Source organism: Taudactylus pleione, unplaced genomic scaffold (genome assembly GCF_031769625.1).
Source record: "Taudactylus pleione unplaced genomic scaffold, aTauple2 ptg000201l, whole genome shotgun sequence".
Lineage (NCBI taxonomy): Eukaryota > Metazoa > Chordata > Amphibia > Anura > Myobatrachidae > Taudactylus > Taudactylus pleione.
The window spans coordinates 23,258,044-23,283,519 of NW_028284603.1; the positions used below are offsets into that span (position 1 = coordinate 23,258,044).

The 25,476-nt window shown below is 43.5% G+C and overlaps 1 protein-coding gene across 2 annotated transcripts; it reads left to right on the plus strand.

Annotated features, from left to right (window-relative positions):
- Positions 1 to 4,774: 4,774 nt before the first annotated feature.
- On the plus strand, positions 4,775 to 20,819 carry KCNG3 (potassium voltage-gated channel modifier subfamily G member 3). Of its 2 annotated transcripts, none has more exons than XM_088477527.1 (2): positions 4,775 to 5,850; positions 17,419 to 20,819. In XM_088477527.1, the coding sequence occupies exons 1-2, from the start codon at positions 5,180 to 5,182 to the stop codon at positions 18,062 to 18,064; spliced, it is 1,317 nt and encodes a 438-aa protein (XP_088333653.1). In that variant the 5' UTR covers positions 4,775 to 5,179; the 3' UTR covers positions 18,065 to 20,819. The 2 variants fall into 2 exon arrangements, with proteins under 2 accessions (XP_088333653.1, XP_088333654.1); XM_088477528.1 differs by having other exon boundaries at positions 4,775 to 5,820.
- The last annotated feature ends 4,657 nt before the right edge of the window (positions 20,820 to 25,476 follow it).

The window sequence follows — 25,476 nt, forward strand, 5'->3', positions numbered from 1 at the left end:
CTGTGTTTGTGAATTGTGTGCACTGTGGCTGCACGTGCATCAACAAAGGAGCAGCGCCAAGCATGCGCCTGTGTCCCATAAGCAAAGGGCCGGCTGGCTCATCTCTTAAAGGGTGGTGTAACCCCCAAAGTGCACTCAAAAAAATATTAAAAAAAAAAATTCTGTTTGTGAATTGTGTGCGCTGTAGCCGCACGTGCATCAACAAAGTAGCACCAAGCGTGCGCCTGTGCCATAAATCAAGGGCCAGCTGGCTTGACCATTAAAGGGTGCTGTAACCCCCTAAGTGCACTCCAAACAAAATAAAAACTTATTTTCTGTGTTTGTGAATTGTGTGCTCTGTGGTTGCATGTGTATCAACAAAGGAGCAGTGCCAAGCGTGCGCCTGTGTCCCATAAGTCTGTTAAAGGGTGGTGTAGCCCCCAAAGTGCGCTCCACAAAAAATAAACAATTCTTCTTTTTTTCTGTGTTCGTGTGCGAAATGTATGCGCAGTAGTGCATCAACAAAAGAGCAGCGCCAAGCGTGCACCTGTGTCCCATAAGTCTGTTAATGGGTGGTGTAACCCCCAAAGTGCGCTCCACAAAAAATAAACAATTCTTTTACTTCTGTGTTTGTGTGCAAAATGTATGCGCAGTAGCCGCACGTGCATCAACTAAGTAGTAGCGCCAAGCGTGCGCCTGTGTAATAAATCAAGGGCCAACTGACTCGTCTTTTGAAGGGTGGTGTAACCCCAAAGTGCTCAAAAAATAAAAAAATCTATTTTTTTTCTGTGTTTGTGACTTGTGTGCACTGTAGCCGCATCAACACAGTAGCAGCGCCAAGCGTGCACCTGTGTCATAAGTCAAGGGCCGGTTTGGACATCTGGTCCGGACTGAAGTACGTGCCAAAAATTTCTGACATATGTCTCTGTCACTGTCACTGCATATGATACTGTCACCACTGACAGAATGGTGGAGGATTACAGCATCCAAGTAGGGATGTCAGACAGTCCATACCTGTACTGGCAGGAAAAAGAGGCAATTTGGAGGCCCCTGTACAAACTGGCTCTATTTTACCTGAGTTGCCCCCCCCTCCAGTGTGTACTCCGAAAGAGTTTTTAGTGCAGCCGGGAACCTTGTCAGCGAAAGGCGTAGGATGTTGCTTCCTCAAAATGTGGAGAAGATGGTGTTCATAAAAATGAATTGTCAACTCTTCCAGGGAGACCAGCCTCCAGAACGTACAGAGGGACCTGTGGTGGTGGATTCCAGCGGGGACGAATTAATACTCTGTGTAGATGAGGATGTACACAACCCTGAAGAGGGTGAGGAATCGGTGGATGAGGAGGATGAGGACGACATCTTGCCTGCGTAGATCCAGTTTGTGCAGGGACAGATTAATTGCCAGCTTGTTTTGTGGGGGCCCAAACAAACCAATAATTTCAGCCACAGTCGTGTGGCAGACCCTGGCGCTGAAATTATTGGTTTGTTAAAGTGTGCATGTCCTGTTTATACAACATAAGGATGGGTGGGAGGGTCCAAGGACAATTCCATTTTGCACCTTTTTTTTTTCTTTGCATTATGTACTGTTTGGGGCCTAGTTTTTCAAACTGCCATCATGTCTGCCACTGCAGTGTCACTCCTAGATGGGCCACGTCTTTGTGCCGCCCACTCGTGTCGCGTAGCATAGTCATCCAGCTACCTCGGTGCATCCTTTTGGCCTAAAAACAATATTGTGAGGTGTTCAGAATAGACTGGAAATTAATGTTATTAGGAACAAAAAAATAAAAAATTCTGTGATTTTAGCTGTTTTTATGCTTTTTTCCAAAAAAAATACAGATCCAAAACCAAAACCCCAAACCCGGAAGGGTGGTTTTGGCAAAACCATTCCAGATCTAAAACACGAAGAAAGATCCAGATCCAAAACCAAAACACAAAACACGAAAAGTGGCCGATGCACACCCCTAACAAAAATAGATACATTTGTTAGGGACAGTTAGATAATTAGGGGTCTATTTACTAAGCTGTGTTAGGAGATAAAGTGAACGGTGATAAGGTACCAGCCAATCTGCTCCTAACTGCCATCCAACTTGAAAAATGTCACAGCAGTGACTGAAACACGTAGTTGTTCCTGTAGCTCTTGGTGCTACACTACTTTCGAATTGCTATCCCAATACCCACCTGGAAAGGCACACAGCGGTCAATGGCACAGCACCACTATACCTGACAAAGCGACGGCGACCAGTACTCCGGCTCTAAGACTGGATTGAATGCGGCGCTGCAACTACAGCTTCTCCCACTTGTCAGCTAATATCAGCAGATGGTGAGTCAGGCTGGACCTTTTCTTATGTTACCCTGACCTGCTCTAGGGGGACACCCCTGCTTGCCGTCAGTGTTTGGGACATTTCATTTATTTGGATATGCTTATATACTCTAGCTATTACCTGGAGGTAATATATTGACTTTTCTATTCTCTATATACACTAGGAGGATTACCTGGATATTCACAATACAAATCAATACTAAGTAGCCTTTTTGAGATCACCTAGATATAAAGAACATTTTATTCGTTCAAGCTGCCAATACTCTATATACACGTTTATAGCATAATATATTGTTATGTACAGAATGCCGCTAATTTACATTTTTTCAGCTGTCATGTTTTATGCTATGTAATGGACACATTCCTACTTGATATATAGAAGTAGTGGTTATATTTGTTATTATTTTGGATAGTGCATATAAGAGCTCATAGTGATACATGTTGTAGTTATGCTGTTTTTATTGAGACAATATATGGTATAAATAAATATAATTGATTGTACTTGCACTCCAGCGCAAAATTTCTTTCTGTTTGTCTAAATTTGTGAGTTTGGCAACACCTCATATCATTCTGCTGCAGATGTGTATAGACCATTTATCAACAGTTGGTCAATTAGGCGTTGAGATTACTAGAATACCTAACTGCCATGTCACAGGCTGTGTTTGAAAAATGGCAGTTAGGAGCTGATTGGCTGGTACCTTATCACTGTTCACTTCATCTCCTAACACAGCTTAGTAAATAGACCCTATAGTTTGATAGATGCAGTTTATAGTTAGAGATACAGAAATAAAAACATAGTTAGACCAGGGCCGGATTAAGGTCTGTGGGGGCCCCTGGGCAACAATCGTGTGCGGGCACCTATATATATATATATATATATATATATATACACATATAGACACACATATAGACATAAATATATATACACACATAGACACAGTGCACATATACATTACGTACTGTTTCAGATGCAGGGAAAGGCATATTGGCCAGCAGCAGCAGAAGGGAGTGGAGCCAAATATCAGGGGCCGGGGCTTAATGGTGGTTCGTGGCAGGCGGCTCCAATGAAAGAAAAAAAACACAAAACAGTTCATCTTGGGGATTGGGGCCGGGGACAGTGTGTGGGGGTCCCCTATGTGTGGGGGCCCCTGGACGACCACCCCTGTCACCCTCCCTATAATCTGGCCCTGAGGAAAACTATGAATAATGATACATAGATATTATAGTTAATATACTAAGGGCCGTATTCAGTTAGGTGCAAAAAGCCGTTTTCTGAGAAAAAGTTTCGCCGGTGATGTCATTTCGCCAGGCAAAAACTTATCCCCGTATTCAATTGTGGCGACTTTTCGCTGGTGCAGAAACTGAATGCAATGAACCCAGCGGAAAGTTTCACTTATGAATAGCATTCGAAAAAAAGTGCAGAATTGCGGTTTTGGGATGCAAAGTTGGGGAAACCACCCTGCACCCTTAGGACAGGTCCCCAAAGGCAAACTGCGTCAAGAAAAACCTAAAAAAAAAAATAAAGAACACCCCAAAAAATCACTTTGAAAAAGGGGGTGAAAAGTTCAAAGTTGGGGTACAAACTTATAAACTAGCTAAATAGATTTTGGGGGTGTCTACAAGTATGGAGGAGGTGTTTTTTTTAATTGCAGGTGCTTGCTGAAGGTGCATTTTTCACGTTTTTTAAAACCTCACTTTTGCGATTTTTAACCATGCTTGCACCCATTTTCATGTACCCCAAATTTACTGGGACTAGTTATTTTCACAAAAAACCCTCCTAAATGCTATTCTTCACCACTTGTGCAAAGATGCTAATTAGCAGCTGATGAGAGCATTTAAGGACCCCAAATAGCTCCAGGGGGGCACCTACACTGATACCCAATGTTAGTGCATCTATTGGGGGGTGTCAGGCTGATTTCCCAATTTCTGACAGTACTTTCCGGCTGCGTTTCGCTGGGACGGCGAATAGCGGGGGGGCGCACGATAAATTTCCGCGGCTGAAACACGCAAAGTCGGCGAAAAGTGCGTTATGCGAAGAAGTAACGCGGGTGCGAAACTGATTGAATATGGCCGTAAATATAATAAATAGATGATCCATAGATACAGTAAATGATAGATAGATAAAATGTAAAACATGGACAGAGAATGTTTTTTTTAACACATTTTCCATTTACAGCAAAACAAACTACTGTAGCAACATGATCTTTATACAGTTACGTTACAATTATACATGTAACGCTGCTGGACATTTCTATACTGAAGTTACATGGTCAGAAAGTGAAGTGTAACAATGTGCAGTGCGCTGCATAGAGTAATGCTACAGACACTTACATAACACAATATAGCCTGATAGAAGAGTGTCTGCGAGGTTTCTGTAGCTGTCACACAAGCCAGGATCCCACCTCCCTCCCTCCTCCTCCCAGCTCCCTCTCCCTCAGTGCTTCTCACACTGAGTAAAGTTCAGTAGAGACACGAGAACGGGCGGTAGAGCCGGAGCTCTCAGCACTCTCCCTTCCTATCTTCTTCATACTGTTTTCTTTTAATTCGTTTTATTAACTGCATTTTCCTTGAAGAGACTCTGTGGTGGAGATCTGATGAATTGTTTTTGCAGAAGACCCTTCATAGTTAGGAAAGGTGTGGTGTATAGGAGAGGCTGCAGCTCAGGAACATATGCTACCAGCAGTGGACGGTCAAGAATTCTACCTGAACTTTTCTTTGTTACATCCAGCTCTTCCTCTCTTCTTGCTGACCATGCTGCATACTGCACCCTGCAACCTGGATCCCCCCGGGGAGAGGGGCTGGAAGGAGTCAGCAGGGGTAAACATTGTTAAAACTTTAAGGTGAAGACTTCCCAAAGCTTGTCCTGCACATCTACTGTAGGTGATGGTGCTGAAGGATAGCGCCAACGATTCGGCCTCCGCAATGAACTTTTCAAGGGATTCCTTTATCCTTAACGTTGGGGGTGCAAGGTATTATTTCTCTCAGGATGTCATTAAGGATTTCCCCCTGCGCAGGGTGAGCAGGCTGCACGGCTGCTCCTCAGAGAAGGATGTCCTGGAGGTATGTGATGATTATGACCAGGAGAGGAATGAGTATTTCTTTGACAGGCACTCTGAGGCTTTTGGCTTCATTATGATGTATGTCAAGTATGGCAAGCTGAGGTTCGTGCCCCAGATGTGTGAGTTGTCCTTCTACAATGAGATGATCTACTGGGGGTTGGAGTGCTCACAACTGGAGTACTGCTGTCAGAGGAGGCTGGATGACCGCATGTCAGACACCTACACCTACCTGTCTGATGAGAGCAAGCCTGATGAGAGCACCATCAAGGAGGACCTGCCTGCCCCTGGGGAGAAGAAGTGGCTGGAGCGCATGAGGAGGACTTTTGAGGAGCCCACCTCATCCGTAGCAGCTCAGATCCTGGCAGTGGTGTCCATCATATTTGTCATTGTCTCCATGGTGCTCCTGTGTGCCAGCACCCTGCCAGACTGGAAGACAGCAGAGAATAGGAGCGTGGAGGAGCAAAGGTATACAGCAAGTCTATGGGAACCTTCGGGGTACGAGCAGCAATTCTCACTACTATCCGTGTCCGTCTGTCTAAGGGGTTGGGGGTATTTTATTGCAATGTTATTCTCACAGGAGGGGTCCTGTAATAAGTCATTATGATGAACTGGAACGCCCCCAGCAGTTCTATAGTTAACAGAATGACACTACCCAGATAGGAAACTAACTGCTGAGCATAAAGTTATCTGAGTATAAAACATCCTTAGTTCTCTGTCTGCAGAGCTGTGGGATTAGTTCACATATAAACACTTGTAAAGTAATCCTCATAGACCTCATTATCAAACCTCCACCTTCAAACGTGTGAGTGTGGTTACAAAGCAGATAAGCACAAAATATTTACCTGTTGTTTATCTGCCAACAGCTATATGCATATATATAGGGTAGTATGGTAGTATTACAGACCTGGGACATCGGGGTAATATATATATATATATATATATATATATATATATAAGTTACCCCAATGTCCCAGGTCTGTAATACTACCAATACTACCCATCCTATCCTGTGTGTGGGTTTACTATTTTTGTAATCTAATAAATTGAATTTGTGAACAATAATGATGATAATAATAACAACAACAACAATTAGGCTGGAGAATCTGTTGATCTGTCAAAAGTACCCCTGGGGGCTAGGATGAGAATACACGCTTGTTATAAATATCCTTCGGTGATGGCATGGGGAATACATGCATTAGTTGTATATAACAAGGTTGATGTTAGTGATGGATGGACAATGCCCAGTGGCAAAGTGTGTGGTCGGATGGTAGGGGGGTGGTGCGAGGAATTAAGGCAGCAGTAATTTCACCAGAGGTTCTTCAGTAATTACTGTCATTTGATCAGTATTTCCAACTGTCAGAGAATTTATTGACTAAAATTTTTAGAAGAGTAAAAGATGAGACAAGTATTGTTATAATGTCCTCTGCACAAGGCGGGCAATACAATAACTGGTAATGGGGGGATCTATTCAGCATTGATTTTTTTTACATAAAAAATACAAAACTATGATTTCCATATTTTTAATGTAGCTCCCCTATTCAGCAATGGGATAATGGAGAAGCAATTATCTTCTCCATTGATTTCCATCTCGCTGAATACCGCACTGTAGGGATCAGCCATTGATCTCTACAGTGCTTTAACACTTTTTTGCTATTCAGCAAAGCAGAAAGTGTTAAATCACTCGATAAATATTTACTTTATATAACGCCATTTCAGAATGGCGTTACATGAAGAAAATACATTTCCCAAAAACTGCAGGGACAGAGGGAAATTTTCCCATAAGTCCCTGCAGCATCTTGTAAGCCCGCCCAGTCTCCGTCCCTGCTTCCCGGTGATCTGCGACAGGTAAGTCACTCTAGAGGCTTTTAAACCCCCTGAAATTGATTGATATGTGTATACAGGCTTTATACTAGCCTGTATACATGTATATTTATTTATGTGCGATTATATTTATATATAAATGTGAAATATAAAAGCACATAAATATAGTATAATGCCTGTGTACAAATATCAATCAAATTCGGGAGGCTGGAGCTGTACTTACCCCGTCGGCGGTCACAGCAAGCAGGGACGGAGACTGTTCCCTAGCGCATGACTGAGCATGCGCAGAGGAACAAACAGAAGGGATTGTTTTTGGGAAACCCGATAACAACGTCTTCTGTCACATCGCAGGGACAGCGTGTTACCGCAACCACTGTCCCTGTTGAAAATATTGCTGCTTAGCTTCTATATTTTATCATAATTGATAAAATCTCATGATGATGTTGCCGATAATATTCTGTCACTGTTGCTGAATAGACCCCTGGGTGTGGGTATTTTTGGTTATTAATCTCTTTGGGAAATACTGAAATTGCCCCACAAATGTTTCCACTAAAAAATTGTTTATATGTAATATTTTTTTCAGAGGGCATAGTTTGTTGCAAATAAGTTTTATTCTAAGATTCTAGATAACAAACCATGAATAAGTTTGTAAATGACAAACAAAAACACTGGATGCCCATGTTCCCCCTATCTTCCATCTGTGATTGTACAGACCTGGAAAATGTAATTATACAGTAGTTCAAACCAGAAAGATTTAGAGCACTAACATAAAGTTTGGGACTCGCGCCTCTCCCTGTCGTACACAGTGTACAGTACTTTACAGTCTAGGATAATTATGTTTTCAAAAAGAAGACAAACTGCGACTTAGGAACATGCTGACAGGTTTTTATACCGGAGGGTAAAATAACTGTTTCAGAGTTCTCATCAGAAGTGTTTACACGAGTACTGAAAGAGTTAAAAAAAAAAGGACATTTTCATCAAAATAAATCACTAAGCTGTCATTGGAAAGCTGTATGCCCAGGGTTCTTAAGCACCAACATTTTTTTTATAAAGGATATTTGTAAACTCTCAGTTCAGCCATATCCACTGATTTGAGGGGCACTGCAGATAACACTGGTAATTTATAAAAAATATACTCAAATTGATTTATTCAAAGGCAAATTGCAAACGATTAAATTCTGCATTTTAGGATAAACAATTACACCCATCGGATTCTATAAATTACACATGGAAGGGTTTAGAAGTGGTTCTTAGGGCCAAATGTAATAGCCGGCGATTTGCGGAAGCTGACACGAATTACGCAAGATACAGTAGTCCCTAGATTTAAAGCAACAATTTGTCTAAAGGCAAAACCAGGTTGGTTTTGCCTTTAAACTATTAACTGAAAAATGAGTTTAGAGCTGATTGGTTTGTACTTTATCTCTCTACACTTTATCTCTCTCCATGGCTTAGTAAATCTGCCCCTATTACATTTGTCTCATAGTGTGAAATAAAGTTTAAGTGAACAGCCCTTCATAATTTCACATCACTGTTAAAAATATTCATAGAAAAGAAAAGTAATGACCACTGTAAATATAAAGTGGCTGATGCATCGCTGAGTGCAAGTCCCATTGTGCATATAGAAATAAATGCACATATGCACCTGTAGAGAGAGTTTCCTTTATCTATATGACTGAACCACACCGATCCGTATGATAAGTCTCATAACCTCCATCATTATTAGTGCACACTTACACTAGCCCTATCCCTGGTGCAAAAAGTCAGTCAGAAACAGGCGTAATTACGCATGGGAGCAATTCTGCACAGCCTGCAATTTCATCATCATGTCCTCACCCCGCCCTCACTAAACTTAGTGTATGGATGAAATCCTCTGTACAACCCAGTTATGCCCTTCCAGCTGCAAGGGGAAATGAGGCTGAGATTTGCACGGCTCAGCACTGTCTGTAGATGCGTATGCTCTAAGCTACGGAGCATTACAGGGCAACTACATGCAGAATATGTCTGCAGAACTGATTTGCATTTAACTCTGCATCAGACCCTTTGGGCTAAATGTAATAGAGTGCGAGCCAGTGCCGCTGTGGGAATACATGCGAGTATTCACGGTTTTGTAAAGTATTCCCGGATGTTAAAGGCAAAAGCAGCTTGGTGGCTCACACTCTGGGCCTGATTCAGCGTGCACTGATGATCGCAGAATCTCGATGGTCGGGAATCTGCGCAGGCGCCGGACCCATACTGTGCATGTGCAGTACGGGTCCTGCGTGACCGCACTGACAGTCTGCTGCCGTTTGTGGCCAGGAGGGGGCGGCGACGGCCTTAGTTACCCAAAACAGAGGCGTTTTGTCTCCCTTGAGCGGGAGGGAAGAGGCCAGGATCTCCGTCGGCTGACGGAGACTTCCTGGCCTCTCATCTGCGGTGGCCGGCTTGCATGACCCCATGGGTTACTCAGCCAGCCGATGTTCTCGCAGATTATCTGATGCTGCGTAGTACAAGGCAGCTCAGATAATTAATGCCTGCTGCATTACCATAATTGCAAGGAGGGAATTGCAAAGCTGCTTGCGTCTTGATTTGCTATTCCGTCCTAGGCTGAATAAGGCCCTCTATTACTTTTAGCCCTTTATCTCAATAACTGGATAGGTTTGTTATTTGAAAAACAACACAATCTGCATTAGTTTATCCATGGATGCTGAATGGGTTAGTTTCTGTCTGTCATGATTCATAAATACATGATCACTCTCAGTATTTCCATATTGATTTGCATGGGGGAGAAATTCCAATCTGGTAAGCATGCATTGGAAAATGTATTACAGTGTATATATGTACTTGTACACAGACAGATCCACAGACACCATTAAAACTCTAAGAAAAATCTTTTCATGTAGTGCTGGTTGTAGCCTCTATTTTTCCAGTAAGCAGCTGTGCTACCTGTGAGTGTGGGCTTCCAGTGTTTTTATTATGGGAGATCTGCTACATTTGTGACTGCCGGCTTTGTATACATTTTTAAAGTAGATTAATATTCCTGCTGCAGCCGTACATACCAGCCAGGGTGTAAAGCAGACAGAGGGAAAATTATCTGTGTCACTGACACTGTAGACCTCTTAAAGTCTACCAGTCACCTACAAACTTCAGAGCTTATCAATTTGAGAGGAACTACAGTAGTGACATCACTGCGGTAATGATTTCCCTACTTCCTAGTGAATTGATAGGCTGCGTTCTTCTAATAACTGTTCAGTCAGCCCACAAAATACAGCCCTCAGGCCTGTGTTCTGGGGAGTAATTACCAATCTCCGGTGTTGCCTATCTACTGACCGCTCTAGAGGCCCCCTCTTTGCTCTTTTCATCATGGTGGCCGAAGCATGAGCAATAGAGCCTTGTTTAGTATTGAAGTTGCAATTTGATAAGTATTCTAATTCTTAAAATGATCACAGTGGTACTGAAATCTCATACAATCATCCCATTCTCAATCACCATCGTCTGTGATTGCCAGCAAAGGCAAAATGGGGAGATCTGGAGCGGATGCCTAAATCCGACTCACTGCTTGGTCCCATAGCTGCTACATGGACTGCCATAGTTACACCCCTGTCTATGTGTTTGGTCATTAGTTGACAGACAATATTTTACTTATGGTGATCTGGTTTCTTATCAATCCCTTATCGGGGAATAGCGAATGGAGGGACTGGGTACCAACATGTGCTTAGGATCTTAGGGGATGATTCATCTTAGGACGGAATTGCAAAGCTGCACGCAGGCCAGCTTTTATTAAACAGACACAGTGGTGGCTGTACAGGCAGTGATCACCCCTCCCCCCCCCTCCCTCATCATCCAGCGCTGATGCTTCTGACTGAGAGATCAGTAGCAGCACAGACTTTGACAGCTAGAACTGGCCGCAAGTGGCACCGCCCCCCTGGCGAGTGCCATCCTGGCCAATAGGAAGATACGCCCCTGCTCCCAAGACATAAATTCTTGGAGCGCTACCCAGTGTCTTTAGAACGGCCGTGCCTGGAAATAGGCTTCCTGCTCCCAGACCCCTCTTCCATAATGTCATGATGTTCCATGAGCTGGTGAGCTGGGGGTGGCAGTTCTACTGTAGCTCAGGACTCAGAAGTGCCTTTCTATGGCCCTGCACACAAATGCACTCATGAAGTAGCAGACTTTTTACTAGTCTTTCCCTGCCTAGAATGCTGACAGAAATCACTTTACAGACATCTTGAACATAAGGTTGGGCTTAATGTTTTGAATTACAATGGTCTTCTCACTTAAATCAGCCACTTGTTTGATTTTGGTGTCGTCTATGGACAGAAACATGTAAAACTGCAAGGAGATAAATATGCTGGGATGAACAGGACAAAAAATAACATACAGTACATCATCAACTTCTGGCTATGGTTATTGTACAGGGAGTGTGAAGTGGGCTTGCCACTTTACTGACAATTCCAGGGCACCTCCAGTGAATTAATTGCTGTGCAAGGAAATAGCGGTCTCTAGACATCGTCTGCCTTTAGGCACAGCAGGTTATGCAGATGGCTGAATCCAGCCTTGGCTTTAAATGTACATGTGAGACTAAAGTGGTAACTGCTATGGTCTAGGTCTGCTTAAATTCTCAGTATTGCCCAACTTTAAACAAATGTGGATAAATCTCTTGTGCTACTGTTGATGAATAAAGCCATTTTAATAAGGGGTGAGCTAGTTAATGGCATTATTGACAATTTTGGTCCAATTGTCTCATTTTTGTTATTGGTTTAAACAAAAAGTTTTGCTCCTTTCACAATCAGACATTTAAAAATGATTTTGTAAGTACATTTAGTTGATTAATTTGTTGCTATTTTATTGTTGTTATTTGTATATGTTTTGTGTAACTGGCTGATAGAAAGAGACCTTTAACATTTTCTTAGTATAGCAAAAATGTGTCTTTTGCATACCCCAATATCGTAGAACTCTCAAATTTCAAAAAACACTTTCCGCATCTCTAGTTGCAACGTTTCAGCAGTTATTTACAAATACAAAGATTATGGAGATGACTGCAGTTGGCTGCTACACTCCAGAGCAGATCAAGATCCTGCACATATTTACATGTCTACATTTTTATTCTGTATTATATAAACCATAAAGCTGACTTTTTATTTTAAAATTGTAGTTAGAGCTAAACAAACACATAAACAAACAATGCTTTTATTGATGGCAAATAATGCTCTTAAATCTTTAGTGCATGTTATACAAGGCTGGCTGGCTGCTGTCTCACCTGGCTTTATACAGAGGTAGCACTGTAGCTACAGTATACGAAATATTCAGCGAGGACAGTTCTACTGATGTACGTAGTTCTCTTGTTTGTTTTTGAATGAGCAAGGAACTACATTTTCTTTCTACTTACACTTCAGGGTCTGAATTTAATATTATATAAAATAAACCACAGAAAACCCACCAAAAAAATAAACAATTGAAATAAAATAAAGCAGACAATATATGTAGCAAGTTAGACTCTTGATCTATTTATTTTAGAGCAAATTGTCACCAAACCAGTCCATGCATGTACCCAGATGAGCCAGAACCAATATGCATCATATCGCAATGACCATAATCTGGCAGTTGGTGGCACCTACTACTGTATGTCTCCTAATGGAAAAGCGGATACCTCTGCTTTCTTCCACATAATTTCATGGTATTGCAGTCATTGATCGTTGGGTACCATGGGTAATTTACCCTGAGGGCCAGAGCAGGGTTACATAATGGTCTGGGCATTCTCGGTCCCCCAGTGCCTACTAGGCTATAGATATTTATAATGGATGGTCCAGATGTGCTCAGGGCCAAAGGTTGAAAACCATGCCCTGACTAAAACTTAAAAAAAGTTATGGCAGTAAAACAGCACAATAAATTCAAATGTCATCCACATTAGTTGCAATAGAAAACTGTTTTATGCCTAAGAATATTTTGCTCTGTTAGACAGGTTATTGGGTTTTATTCTCCACAGAGCTGACAACATTGGGACCTTCCACTCCATGCAATAAAATGTTCTTAAGTTATTATGAGAACTGTGCCATGGGAAAACCAACTTTTACCACCAGAAGATTGCCCTTTTCTAGGGTTCCATGTTCAATGGCTCCATGCAGAAATGCAGTCGGGAGAGCACTGACCTTTCCCTAGCCCATACAGAATTACTTATTGTTGGACATTGTCAGCTTTTACAGATGATGCTTTTCATAGGGAAAAAAAACAATATTTTGTATATATTTAACAGATAAAACAATAAGCTAAAACGTTTACATATGATTTTACCTTCACATATTTGCTCTAGTTTAAAGGTTTTATGTGTGGTTTGTTTTTCTTGTTACTATCTGAAATAACTAATATTATCTGCATTTTTAAAACGTCTCTGACCTCAAATGTTTCAGTTTTTGTGTTGTACGCAGGAAAGTAAATGTGACAACAATGGTCAGTTGTTATTTTTTATGTTTGGGGAAAGATATTTCTTTGGGAGACAATAAGGTTTATTTATGAATATGAAAAAGTCCAATCTCACCTTTTGTGATGTCAGGAAAATCTCGGTATTATGCAGTGTGTGTGGGGGGTGAGGCTTGATGACGCAATTTTCAGCACAACGTGTTATGGTGGCCTGTCCCCTTTCCTGTAAGTAAGTGGGATCCAGAAGAATTATCTACTCACCCCCCAAAAAAAATATTGTGAGTCTCCTGGACATTCCTAGGGAAGATACATGTATGAGCCACACACAGAGAAACACTAAAGTGAATATTTAATATTTTATGTTTTTTTCTTTGCATGATTGGTTTTCATAGTTGGAGTTCCACATCATGTGTGTATTTACAATTATGTCTGATGTGCTGTACATAGAATTACTGTTACTGTATCATTTGTATCTCTATATATATATAAAATAAAGTCCCCAGTTTAGGGCTCTGCATTTTCGTTCAGGCTAATCTCTTGAACCACTGGACAGGGGCATTCACTATTCTATACAGCATTGGTTGAGGAAGGTTGAGGTGTATGAACCATTCATCTGTGACAAAAGGGAGCTGAGCTGTCACAATTTTAGTGAAGCAAGTCACAGATAAAAAGTAATGCACCAAGATGCTGTATAAAAGCTGGTCATAATGTTGAAACAGCAAGAGCATCTGAAACAGAGCCAATTAGAGATACAGTAGCAATGTACCCTGTTGTTTAGCAGCAGCCTAGAGAGGGGAGAGAGTCGGGGACTGAGCAGGGTCACATCTGAGGCAGACAGAGAGTGAGAACATCTGAGGCAGACAGAGAGTGAGAGACAGCCTCCAAAGAACCCAAAAAGATGCCCTATTGCAGACACAGTAGCCTGGAAGGAGCAAGAGGAGGCACAGCTGTCAAGAATTTAATAAAAAACAAACAACCATCAGAACACCATCGAATGATTTCTATTCAATAGTGGCAAACATTGGACCACCACCATCAATTGGTAAATACACTACCATTGAGACAAAAACATAGATGGTTTGTAACCATCGGATTCTGATGTCCATCCCTACATTGAACCTGCAGATGGACTCCGGCCTGCACTCCTCAACTGTGAAGTGCTCTTTCTCCAGCATGATGTTACTGCTCAACCACACACCCTCAGTAAACAGGAGGCACCTCCCATAGAAGTCAGCACTGTTCTCAGACAGGGCACCACGGCAAGGAAACTCAACAAGAAGCCAAGGAAATACAGGGTACATTGTGCAAAGACGACGTTGCTCATCGCCATGTTCGGCAGCTGGGGATGGGTGTGCATGGAGACTGCGGAAATATGCACAGGTCCCTCAGCCCCAGGGACATGCTGCTGATCATGCTTATGGTAGCTGCAATACAAATCTCTCATGATCGTCCTGCCCTTCCCAGCACATCCCAGTGGACGGGCCTCAGCCAACTGCAGGGCAGCAACAGGGGGGGTTGTGGTGACACTGGTGAGTTGCAGGTAGCAGGAGTGAGAAGCAGGGGGTTGTGGTTAGGGATGTGCGCCGGACCATTTTTGCCGGATTTGGATTTGGTTCTAATTCGTCGTCCGGATTTGGATTTGGATTTGCCAAACTGCGGTGACTGGCTTTGGATTTGGATTTGGATTTGGATATTTTTTTACAAAAATTGACAAAAAAAGCTAAAATCACATAAATTGGTCTTTTTTTTCTTCCTAGAGTATTATTAACCTCAATAACATTAATTTCCAGTCAATTTAGACCATATCACAGCTTATAATATTGTTTTCAACATTATTGGCCAAAGTTTGCAGTGAGCTGACTGGTTACTAAGCGACAAAGCAGCGGCACAACGACACAGACACCACAGTATAAAGCACATCTATCACACATTGCCACACAGCAGTGGCAGAAATGAAAAGTAGTGCACCCACCCAGTGGGGTACGGCCAGCAGAATCACAGTACTTGTTTACATAGTGGGCTACGGCCCAAGGAGTCACAGTGCACAATCTTATTCACATTACACCGCACATAGGGCCTGATTCACATTACACCATAAAGTAGTGTCTCTTATTTATGTTAGGACACACAGTAGTGCCCCTTTTACACAATGCCCACAGTAGTGCCCCTTTTACACAATGCCCACAGTAGCGGTGTCCCTTACACAATGCCCCAAGCAGTGGCGCCCCCTATGCAGTCCCCTTAGTAGTAGGATCCCCTATGCAGTGCCCCCAGTAGAATGCCCCCCAGTAGTATGCCCCCCATTAGCAGGCCCCCCCAGTAGTATGCCCCCCATTAGCATGCCACCCAGTAGTATGCCCCCCATTAGCAGGCCCCCCCAGTAGTATGCCCCCATTAGCAGCCCCCCAGTAGTATGGCCCCACCAGTAGTATGCCCCACCCCAGTAGTAGGCTGCCCCAGTAGCAGCCCCCCCCAGTAGTAGGCTACCCCAGTAGTAGCCCCCCCCTGTAGTATGGCCCCCCCTGTAGTATGGCCCCCCAGTAGTAGGCTGCCCCAGTAGCAGGTCCCCCCCAGTAGTAGGCCCCCCCCAGTAGTAGTAAGCCCCCCCAGTAGTATGCCCCCCCAGTAGTATGGCCCCCCCAGTAGCAGGCCCCTCAGTAGTATGGCCCCCCCCCAGTAGCAGACCCCCCCAGTAGCAGACCCCCCCCAGTAGTACAGCCCCCCCCAGTAGCAGACCCCCCCCAGTAGTATAGCCCCCCCAGTAGCACCCCCCCCCCGTAGTATGGCCCCTCCGCACCCACAGTAGCAGATCCCCCCAGTAGCAGACCCCCCCCCCAGTAGCGCCCCCGGCCCTTGCACAAGTAAAAAAAAAAACTTACCTGTATCCCCGCTCCCACGCCGTCCGCTCTGCTGTCACACGCTGAGGAGGGAGCCGGAAGACGGAGCTCATGTGTGAGCTCCAGCCGGCTCCCTCCGTGCAGCAGCCAATGAGAGTCTGTGTGACTCTCATTGGCTACTCTAACAAACACACAGCTGCCGCTGGCGGCTGTGTGTTTGTGTCTGTGTAGGGCAGAGCGCTATCACAGCGCTCTGCCCTACACAATAGAAGCCCTGATGTCGGATTCTCTAGTGAGAATCCGACATTAGGCGGCCGCGTTCGGCCCCGAACGGGGATCCGAGTCAGGCGGTGAACACCCGAACAGGGTTCGGGTGGACTCGGATCCCCAATGTTCGGAGCGGTTCGGATTCCACAGAATCCGAACCGCTCATCTCTAGTTGTGGTGAGATGCAGAGGCCTGTGGTGAGATGCAGGAGTCTGTGGTAAGAAGCAGGAGTGAGATGCAAGGGGCTGTGATAAGAACCAGTGGCAGGAGTGAGAAGCAGGGGCCGTGGTGAAATATAGGATGCTGTGGTAAAATTCAGGAGACTGTTGTGAGATGCTGGGAGCAGGAGCCCCCATAGTAATGCCCATGTAGTAGTGCCCATATGGTAATGCCCCTGTAGTAGTGCCCATATGATAAATCCCCCATAGTAATGCCCCTGTAGTACCGCTTACAAAAAAATAAAAATACTTACCTTAAACCCCGCTCCTATGTAGGAGTAGGAGTTAGCATTGCAGTTGACTCCAGTGCTTAACATATTAAAATGTATTGCAAGTTTATTTGCGTTTCTTTCATTCATTTAGTTACCTATTGTATTTGTAATTTTAATTTGACTTTTTGTTAACAAAAAAATATATTGCGCTTGAATCCTTGCTAGTGGGAGGCTAAATTTAATTATGTTGTGGCGACTGATGTTCTGTTGAATGTTGCCTTGAAAGAAATTATTTAATGTTTTTTGTTTCCACAGAATAATTGAAGCAATCTGCATTGGCTGGTTCACGGCAGAGTGCATCGTGAGGTTCATTGTTTCCAAGAATAAGTGCGACTTTGTGAAAAGGCCCTTGAACATCATTGACATGCTGGCCATCTCTCCTTACTACGTTTCCCTTTTCATGACCATTGTCACGGGGGAGAACCCACAGCTGCAGAGAGCCGGGGTGACCCTGAGGGTCCTGAGGATGATGCGAATATTTTGGGTCATAAAACTCGCAAGACACTTTATCGGCCTACAGACCCTTGGCCTCACCCTGAAACGTTGCTACAGAGAGATGGTCATGCTGCTGGTCTTTATTTGCGTAGCAATGGCGATTTTCGGTGCTCTCTCTCAGCTCCTCGAGCACGGGTTGGACCTTGAGACCAAAAACGAGGATTACGAGAGCATACCAGCAGCCTTCTGGTGGGTAATTATTTCCATGACCACAGTTGGCTATGGTGATATGTACCCTATATCTATTCCTGGCAGAATACTTGGAGGCATATGCGTGGTCAGTGGGATTGTCCTGCTGGCTTTGCCCATAACATTCATATACCACAGCTTTGTACAGTGTTATCATGAACTCAAGTTTAAATCTGCCAGGTATAGCAGGACATTATCAAACGAGTTCTTAAATTAATACTTGCTAAAGTTTTGCTAGCTATATATTTTGTTACTCAATATCAGCCAATGCTGCTTGTTATTCTGTACCATACAGAAAGCTATATAGCCGCTTTTCTGCCCGAGGCACCGAACAAGATAGCGACTTTTCATCTCTTACACAACTAAGGTAACATTTTACATTTTTCTGGTATACTATATAAAAGACAAATAATGCCACATTAGCCATTGTTAGATCTGCCAATTAATAAAATACTTAGTATGTGGCAAAAATGATTTGCATCTCTTTTGTAATTCCCAAAACGTGGTTACCCTCTAATCTTGCTGGCTACGGTAGGTGCCTCATTATAGGCCCTATACTACCCACAGGGTCGCTGCAGGAAAGCAATTAAAACCAGGAACTTTTTTAAATGGATCTGTCACCTCCACATAAGAAATACATTCTGTTGTATCTGGTTCACTGTGCATTGAGAAAAGAGCAATCTTTTTCTAAGCAATTTTCATATCTCTCTCCCAAGTGGTCACCTCCATACAATATGAGAATAACTACTGATTCTACTTACTCTGCCTTTAGCATAGAATGCCTCTGGCATTAAAGTGTATTTCACCTAAGAACAATGTTGAGTGTCAGGTAGGCCGATGTTAAAGCTATATGTTCTAGTTGTTCATTGCTGTGTGCCCTAGCTCCACCTGTACCAGCTGCAAAGAATTGAGTAAGAAGTAAAAAGCCCCATACATCAGGCTTCCCGGTCTGCCGAGTCAATGGTCGTAAACGCTGATGGGCGGCCATCGATGATCACCAAAACGTCTGGGAATCTGTGAAATTCTTCATGTTACAAATCCCCAATTTACTGATACTGATTATATTTTGGTTGGGATTGGCAAATCAGAAAATCATGTTGGATTTCACCGATGCCCCGACCGCGGCATCTTGGGATCATTGAAACAATTGCTGATGGATTGGGACCTTTAGGTTGCAATGTATTTATTGAACACACCATGTTATCCAATTACTGTACATTCTATTAACAGAAAGGGTGGCCTCATTCTGTCTTGTTTTATTATTATTTTTTTACATAGACGTTCAAGTACAAAGAGTGTCTCCAAGTGATTCAAAAGAAAAGCACTTGGGAACAAACTAAAACAAAAACTTGATAGATTCTAACAAATGTATTAATAAGAAAAGGAAACCTTTACATTCTGGCTTTATGAATGAAAAAAAAGCATGGTATTCGTTTGGCAGAACATGGGAGTTTAATGACTGTATCAGTCCAGTTTGGTCCCCAGAGCACTGTCCAAGTTGGACATCCCCCAGTACTCTTGTTTTTTTGGGACATTCTAAATTTCTTTAAAGGGATGGGTACAGTCAACTTAGTTTGACCTGGGTTCATCTCATCAGGGGTATAGCCTAATTTGTCCAGGTTTTTTTTATTAGACACCCAGTCTGTGTAGCATTCAGTCTGAGCAGCCAATTCTGCCTCTGTAAGGACAACAATGCAACATGAAAGTTATCCAAAGACAAATCATTCTAAATATAATAATCATTGCAACAAATCATAAAAACATAGCTATAAAAATAAAAAAATTATTTAAATCAAACGGATTTAAATTGACCTAACATTAAAAAACAAATAAGTATAGTATTTTTATGAAAATAAACTGAGTTTGCAGGATTAAGGGGTCTATTTACTAAGCCTTGGATGGAGATAACGTGGACGGAGATAAATTACCAACCAACCACCTCCTAACTGTCATTTTTCAAACACAGCCTGTGACATGGCAGTTAGGATCTGATTATCTGGTACTTTATCTCTGTTCACGTTATCTGCTTCCAAGGCTTAGTAAATAGACACTAAAGTAAGCAGCCCTTTTATTGATGCATACAGAACAGTAAAATGTATTAAAGGTTAATTGCACTACCGAATGTAATCAGCAGGTGGCGTTTTTTGTGTGTCGTATAGTGATTTATTGATAAATGAAAACTTTTAGACAGAATAAATTACTATATCCTTGTATCAACTGTGTCGTGCCTACAAAAAAAAAATATTACTATTTCTATACATTGGTCTTTTGTAATAATGAATAAACAGTTTGGCAAAAGCTTGTTATAATGTATCTATTTTCCTAGCTGAATACAATTTAAACTTATGGAGAATCATATACTGCAGGTTTTGGTAGAATAAGTAACTAATATATGGGATAAGGATGGTACTGTATTTATTTCAGTTCTATTTAATTTAGTCTCCAGAAACATTACTAACACAGAAACATCATGAACCACCATCTATTGTTTTAATCAGAAACGTATACACTTGAAATGTTTACTTTGCATATAAAGACAAAAAAGTAGTACAACATCACCTGGACTTAAAGGTTTGCTCCACCTAAAACTAAATATGATGGAGTGTCCTGACTGGAACTGAGTAACATAAAATCAAATACAAAATGCTCCTTACCTGGTTTAGTTGGGTCTTCCAAAGCATCTCAAGGACTTGATCAAGAGATGGCTTCCTCTACTCGGGTGGGCCTGTACCCCCTAACAACATAGATGTGAAGCATTTGCTTCCCTGCATCCCCTCAATCAGGACTCACCAAGAGAAACAGTGTCCTGTACTTCAGACAAACACTTCAATGGAATACATGAAAGTACCGTTTGCTATATTATTTTATCTCACAGAATTGCTGCTTTGTAAATGTAGCCTTTAAGGCACGGTGTATTTGTGCTTTTTATTTATTCACATACATAATCAATGACTCAATGTTAAAGAACCATTTTTGGGATGTTTGCATATTATGCATAGTTAATGTAGTCTGCATATAAAATTAAATTTCTTTGTCCAAATACAATAAGTGATTTCACAGTCAATACTAAGACTATCTTAAAGGAATGTTATTTGCAACAGGACAGTAGAAATACTGTCTGACTTACTGCTCTGTCATTTGTATGTTTCTTTAGGATGCGCTGAGTTTGTTTAAATGTAGACACACCAGGAGGGGTAAAACAAATGATTGATGATCTAGGTAGACTAGAGGAATGGTCAAGAACGGGTGTGGTATGTATTACCGCCGGCCGCATCCCGTAATCCCTACAGCGGCTGCCCGACAAAGGAGGAAATCCCGTTCGTCCTAAAGGTAAGTATAAACTAATCTAATTCTACCCCCTAACACTAACCCTCCTTTAGGGTGCCTAACCCTAACCTCCCCCCCTGTGCCTAACCCTAACCCCCCTCTAAGTGCCTAAACCTAACCCCCCCTTCCCCGTTGCCTAAACCTAAGTCCCCCGGGGGGTGCCTAACCCTAACCCTCCCTTCCCCTAGCTTAACCCTAACCTCCCGGGGGGTACCTAACCCTAAGTCCCCCCGAGGAGCCCTAAACCTTAACCTTACCTTATCACGGCGTCGGTAAAATGACAGGTTTCTAGATTTAGATGCCTGTCATTCAACCCTCGCCGGGATTAAGCAGTCTGGAAGCTGGCGGTCGGCATTTAGACCGTCGGCTTCCAGACTACAACCCTCAAGAACGTGGCAACTACAGTTTAATGCCCAAAAATGCAAAATCATGCACTTGGGTCCCAAAAATCCAAAGGCTACATATAGTATTAATGGGCAGTGGCGTAACTAGGGTATTTGGAGCCCAGGGCAAATTTGAAAATGGAGCCCCCCCTATGTGCGCAAAAAAAATGGGCGTGGCCATTGAAAAATGGGGCGTGTCAACATGACACACACCCCTTTCTTGTCACTGGGAACATTTCTTTCCATTTGCACCTTAATGCAGTGCCCCTTATACAGTCCCCCCCTATGCAGTGCCCCTAGAAGTGGTCCCCCTTATGCAGGCCCCGATTCGTTCCCCTTATACAGGCCCCCAGTAGTGGTCCCCCATATGCAGTGCCCCTTACACAGTGCCCCCTGTAGTGATCCCTCATATGCAGGCCCCCAGTAGTTCCCCTTATACAGTGCCCTCAGTAGTGATCCCTCATATGCAGGCCCCCAGTAGTGATCCCCCATATACAGTGCCCCTTATACAGTGCCCCCAGTAGTTGTCCCCCTTATGCAGTGCCCCCTGTAGTGGTTCTCCCTTTTCAGTGCCCCCTGTAGTGGACCCCCCTGTGCAGTGCCCCCAGTAGTGAGCCCCTTATATAGTGCCCCCAGCAGTAGTCCCTCCTATACAGTGCCCTTTATATAGTTCCCCCCGGAGGAGTCCCCCTTGATGCAGTGCCCCCTGTAGTAGTCCCCAGTAGTGATCCCCCACAATGCAGTGCCCACAGTAGTATCCCCCCCAGTGGTAGTCCCCAGTAGTGGTTCCCCATGATGCAGTGCCCACAGTAGTATCCCCCCCAATAGTATCCCCCCAGTAGTGGTCCCCCCCCGAGGCAGTGCCCCAGTAGTATCCCCCCCAGTAGTTGTCCCCCCCCAAAGCAGTGCCCCCAGTAGTATCCCCCACCCAGTAGTAGTCCCCAGTACTGGTCCCCCCCCACCTGTAGCAGTGCCCACAGTAGTATCCCCCCCAGTAGTGCCCCCAGTAGTAGTCCCCTTCTTTGTAATAGAGCGCGCCCCCCCCTGAAATACACACTAGAATTAAACAAAAGAAAAATACTTACCTGTATCCATGCTCCTGCTCCCGCGCCATCCGCACGTCCATCCTCCCGGGCGGGGCCGCTCTGCATTATGGGAGAGACGTCATGACATCATGACGTTTCTCCCATTACCACTGCAGGAGCCGGACGGAAGCCCGGCTCTTGCAGTGGGCGCGCAGCAGCCAATGAGAGTCTATCTGGCTCTCATTGGCTGCTGATTCACACACACATCGCCGTCAGTTTCCGGCCGGCGATGTGTGTGGTATGCACAGTCTGAGCCCGCCTGCCGTCCTCCTCCTGGCGCTATTGGGCAAGCGCTCAGGGGGAGGGAAGGGGCTCAGCTGTGCAGCACAGGATTGGTGCTGGAAGCATAGCGCCGGTCCAGTGTAAATGTGTAGCACTGACCGCACTCACTGCGGTCGGCGCTACACTGGCTGACTAGGGCGGGCCGGTACGGTGGCCGGCAGCGCCCCCCCGCGCCGCCAGTCCCACAGAGCCCAGGGCACGCACCCCACTCGCACTGCCCTAGTTACGCCACTGTTAATGGCACTATACAGGAAACTACTGAAGAGGAAAGGGACCTAGGAGTCACTATTTCAGGTGACTTAAAGGCAAGCAAACATTGTAACAAAGCAATGAGGAAGGCAACTCAGATGCTTGGTTGCATAGGGAGAGGAATCAGTAGCAGAAAGAAAGAAGTGATAATACCACTGTATAGGTCACTGGTACGTCCTCATCTCGAATACTGTGTTCAGTTCTGGAGGCCATATCTCCAGAAGGATATTAATACATTAGAGACTGTACAAAGAAGGGCAACTAAAATGGTCTACACTACAAAACGTACCCGGAAAGACTAAAAGATCGTAATATGTAAAGTTTGGAGCAGAGAAGGGAAAGGGTAGAAATGATAGAAACTTTCAAATATATAAAGGGTTTTAACAAGGAAAAGGTAGGAGACATTCTTCAAAGAAAGAAAAGTTTTAGAACAAGAGGACATGTTCTGAAACTGGAGGGTGGTAGGTTCAGGGGAAATGTGAGGAAAAATTACTTCACATAAAGGGTAGTGGACAAGTGGAATAGCCTCCCATCAGAGGTGGTAGAGGCTAAGACAGTAGAGCAATTTAAACATGCATGGGATAGACATAAGGATATCCTTCAGAAGAAGTAAGGATCAATAAGGGTTGAGGTAACAATATGTTTAAAAATGCGGCAGACTAGATGGGCCAAGTGGTTCTTATCTGCCGTCAAATTCTATGTTTCTATGTAGCAGACAATCTTGGGTTCTTCATTTTACTCTCCTGTCCCTACCATCCTTATTCACTATAAACAGTTATCCTATTAGAAAGTAAATCACTTACATTTACAGAAAGAATACAGAGTAGATCAGCGAGAGGTGAGGGGGAATTAGTAGCAGACAATAAGAACAATGAAGGTGCTTCAAACAGACTCTTACTGCGGCTTGTAACAGTGTCATAGAATGCAGTAAAAGCCTTTTGAGACACATTTTTTATATAAATACAATTTAGAACTGCATTAGTTTTATCAAATGAGAAAAAATTATAATGTGTTTTATATGCCCTTGAAATGCAGATGTGGACCAATCACAATGCAGGCATCCATTTTATGCAATGAACCAATAAGGATGGTACCCATGGGAGAAACTGCCATAGATGGAAGGGTGCAGCTGCTATTGGGCCCAGAACTGAGGGAGGGGGAGGGCATTTTCCATGTCAAAGTTACATGTGTCATATACATTTTTCACCATTGTGTGGTACATAGGGGCCCTTACAAACTATTGCTATGGGGCCTTCAGATACCTAGTTACGCACCTGATGTTACCTATCACTTTTATTAAAAAAAAACCTGACCTCAGTGAGGCCTTTGGAGCACAATACAAAATGGCTTCCTCCACTGAGTGCCTTGTAAAGTGCGTCAGTGATGTCATTTCTTCCCAGTGAATTGGTAGGTTACATTCTCCATAGTTACCAACTATACCTATTTGTTTTGCCACAGCCCCCCTCCTTATTGTCAGCTCTCCAGACCAGTAAGAAGAATGAACATATAGAAGGGAGACTATCATTGTAGAGACACAGCCCTCTCCTCTCTACTTGCATTCTAATAAGTTGAACAGGCAGATGCAAACTCCCTTCTATATGTCTGTACTAGCCCGGAGAGAAGAGGGGCAGTAACCTTTTCAATAAATAAACAAAATCCTGTGTTCTTCAACTGGTGATGGAACCACTTACAACATATTACTGTTGGTTTATACTTTGATTTCTTAGACCTTGAAGGTAGGTAGTAATTTTGTTATGGTAAATGAAGGAGGGTACTGCGCTCGAATGAAGGGATATTTAGTGAGTGTTCCCAAAGAAGAGAGGTTGACAATCTGTCTGTATGAGACAATTTATTAGGAGTCACACTGCTCCTTTGTTAAACAATGGATATATGTCCATAGGTATATATATATTAAGGATACAGTTTGTGGATGGATGTCTGTAACGTTGGTGGTTACCACTAACTGGTCTGACTGTCCCAAACTTAGGGTGATTACTTAGATAATTGCAGTGTTTCAGTATATAACATGCAGTGTGGTACGTGCTGTTTGCTCAAAAAAAGGGTGAATCTGGCTTCAAAAGTATTAAGTTCTCTACGCGAGGTATGTAAGCAGTGTCTGGTGGGGCGGCGTCCCGTGTCCCCCAGGTGCACTTACTTACCCTCTACGTCCTTGTTGTACACCTCCAGGTGTACTTGATCTCTTCCGCTGTGTCCTCCTGGTCTCCGATGTTCCGCACTGGTGTCGTGCAGTACACACTGTGCCCTGTGAGACTTCCGGGTGTCACGTGTCGCGTGATCTTACG

Bases quoted from the DNA above. Each gene is read 5' to 3' on its own strand.
- KCNG3 (XM_088477527.1), top strand. From the start codon at position 5,180: ATGGTGCTGAAGGATAGCGCCAACGATTCGGCCTCCGCAATGAACTTT. The intron at 5,851-17,418 runs GTACGAGCAGCA...TTGTTTCCACAG, and splicing joins AGTCTATGGGAACCTTCGGG to AATAATTGAAGCAATCTGCA.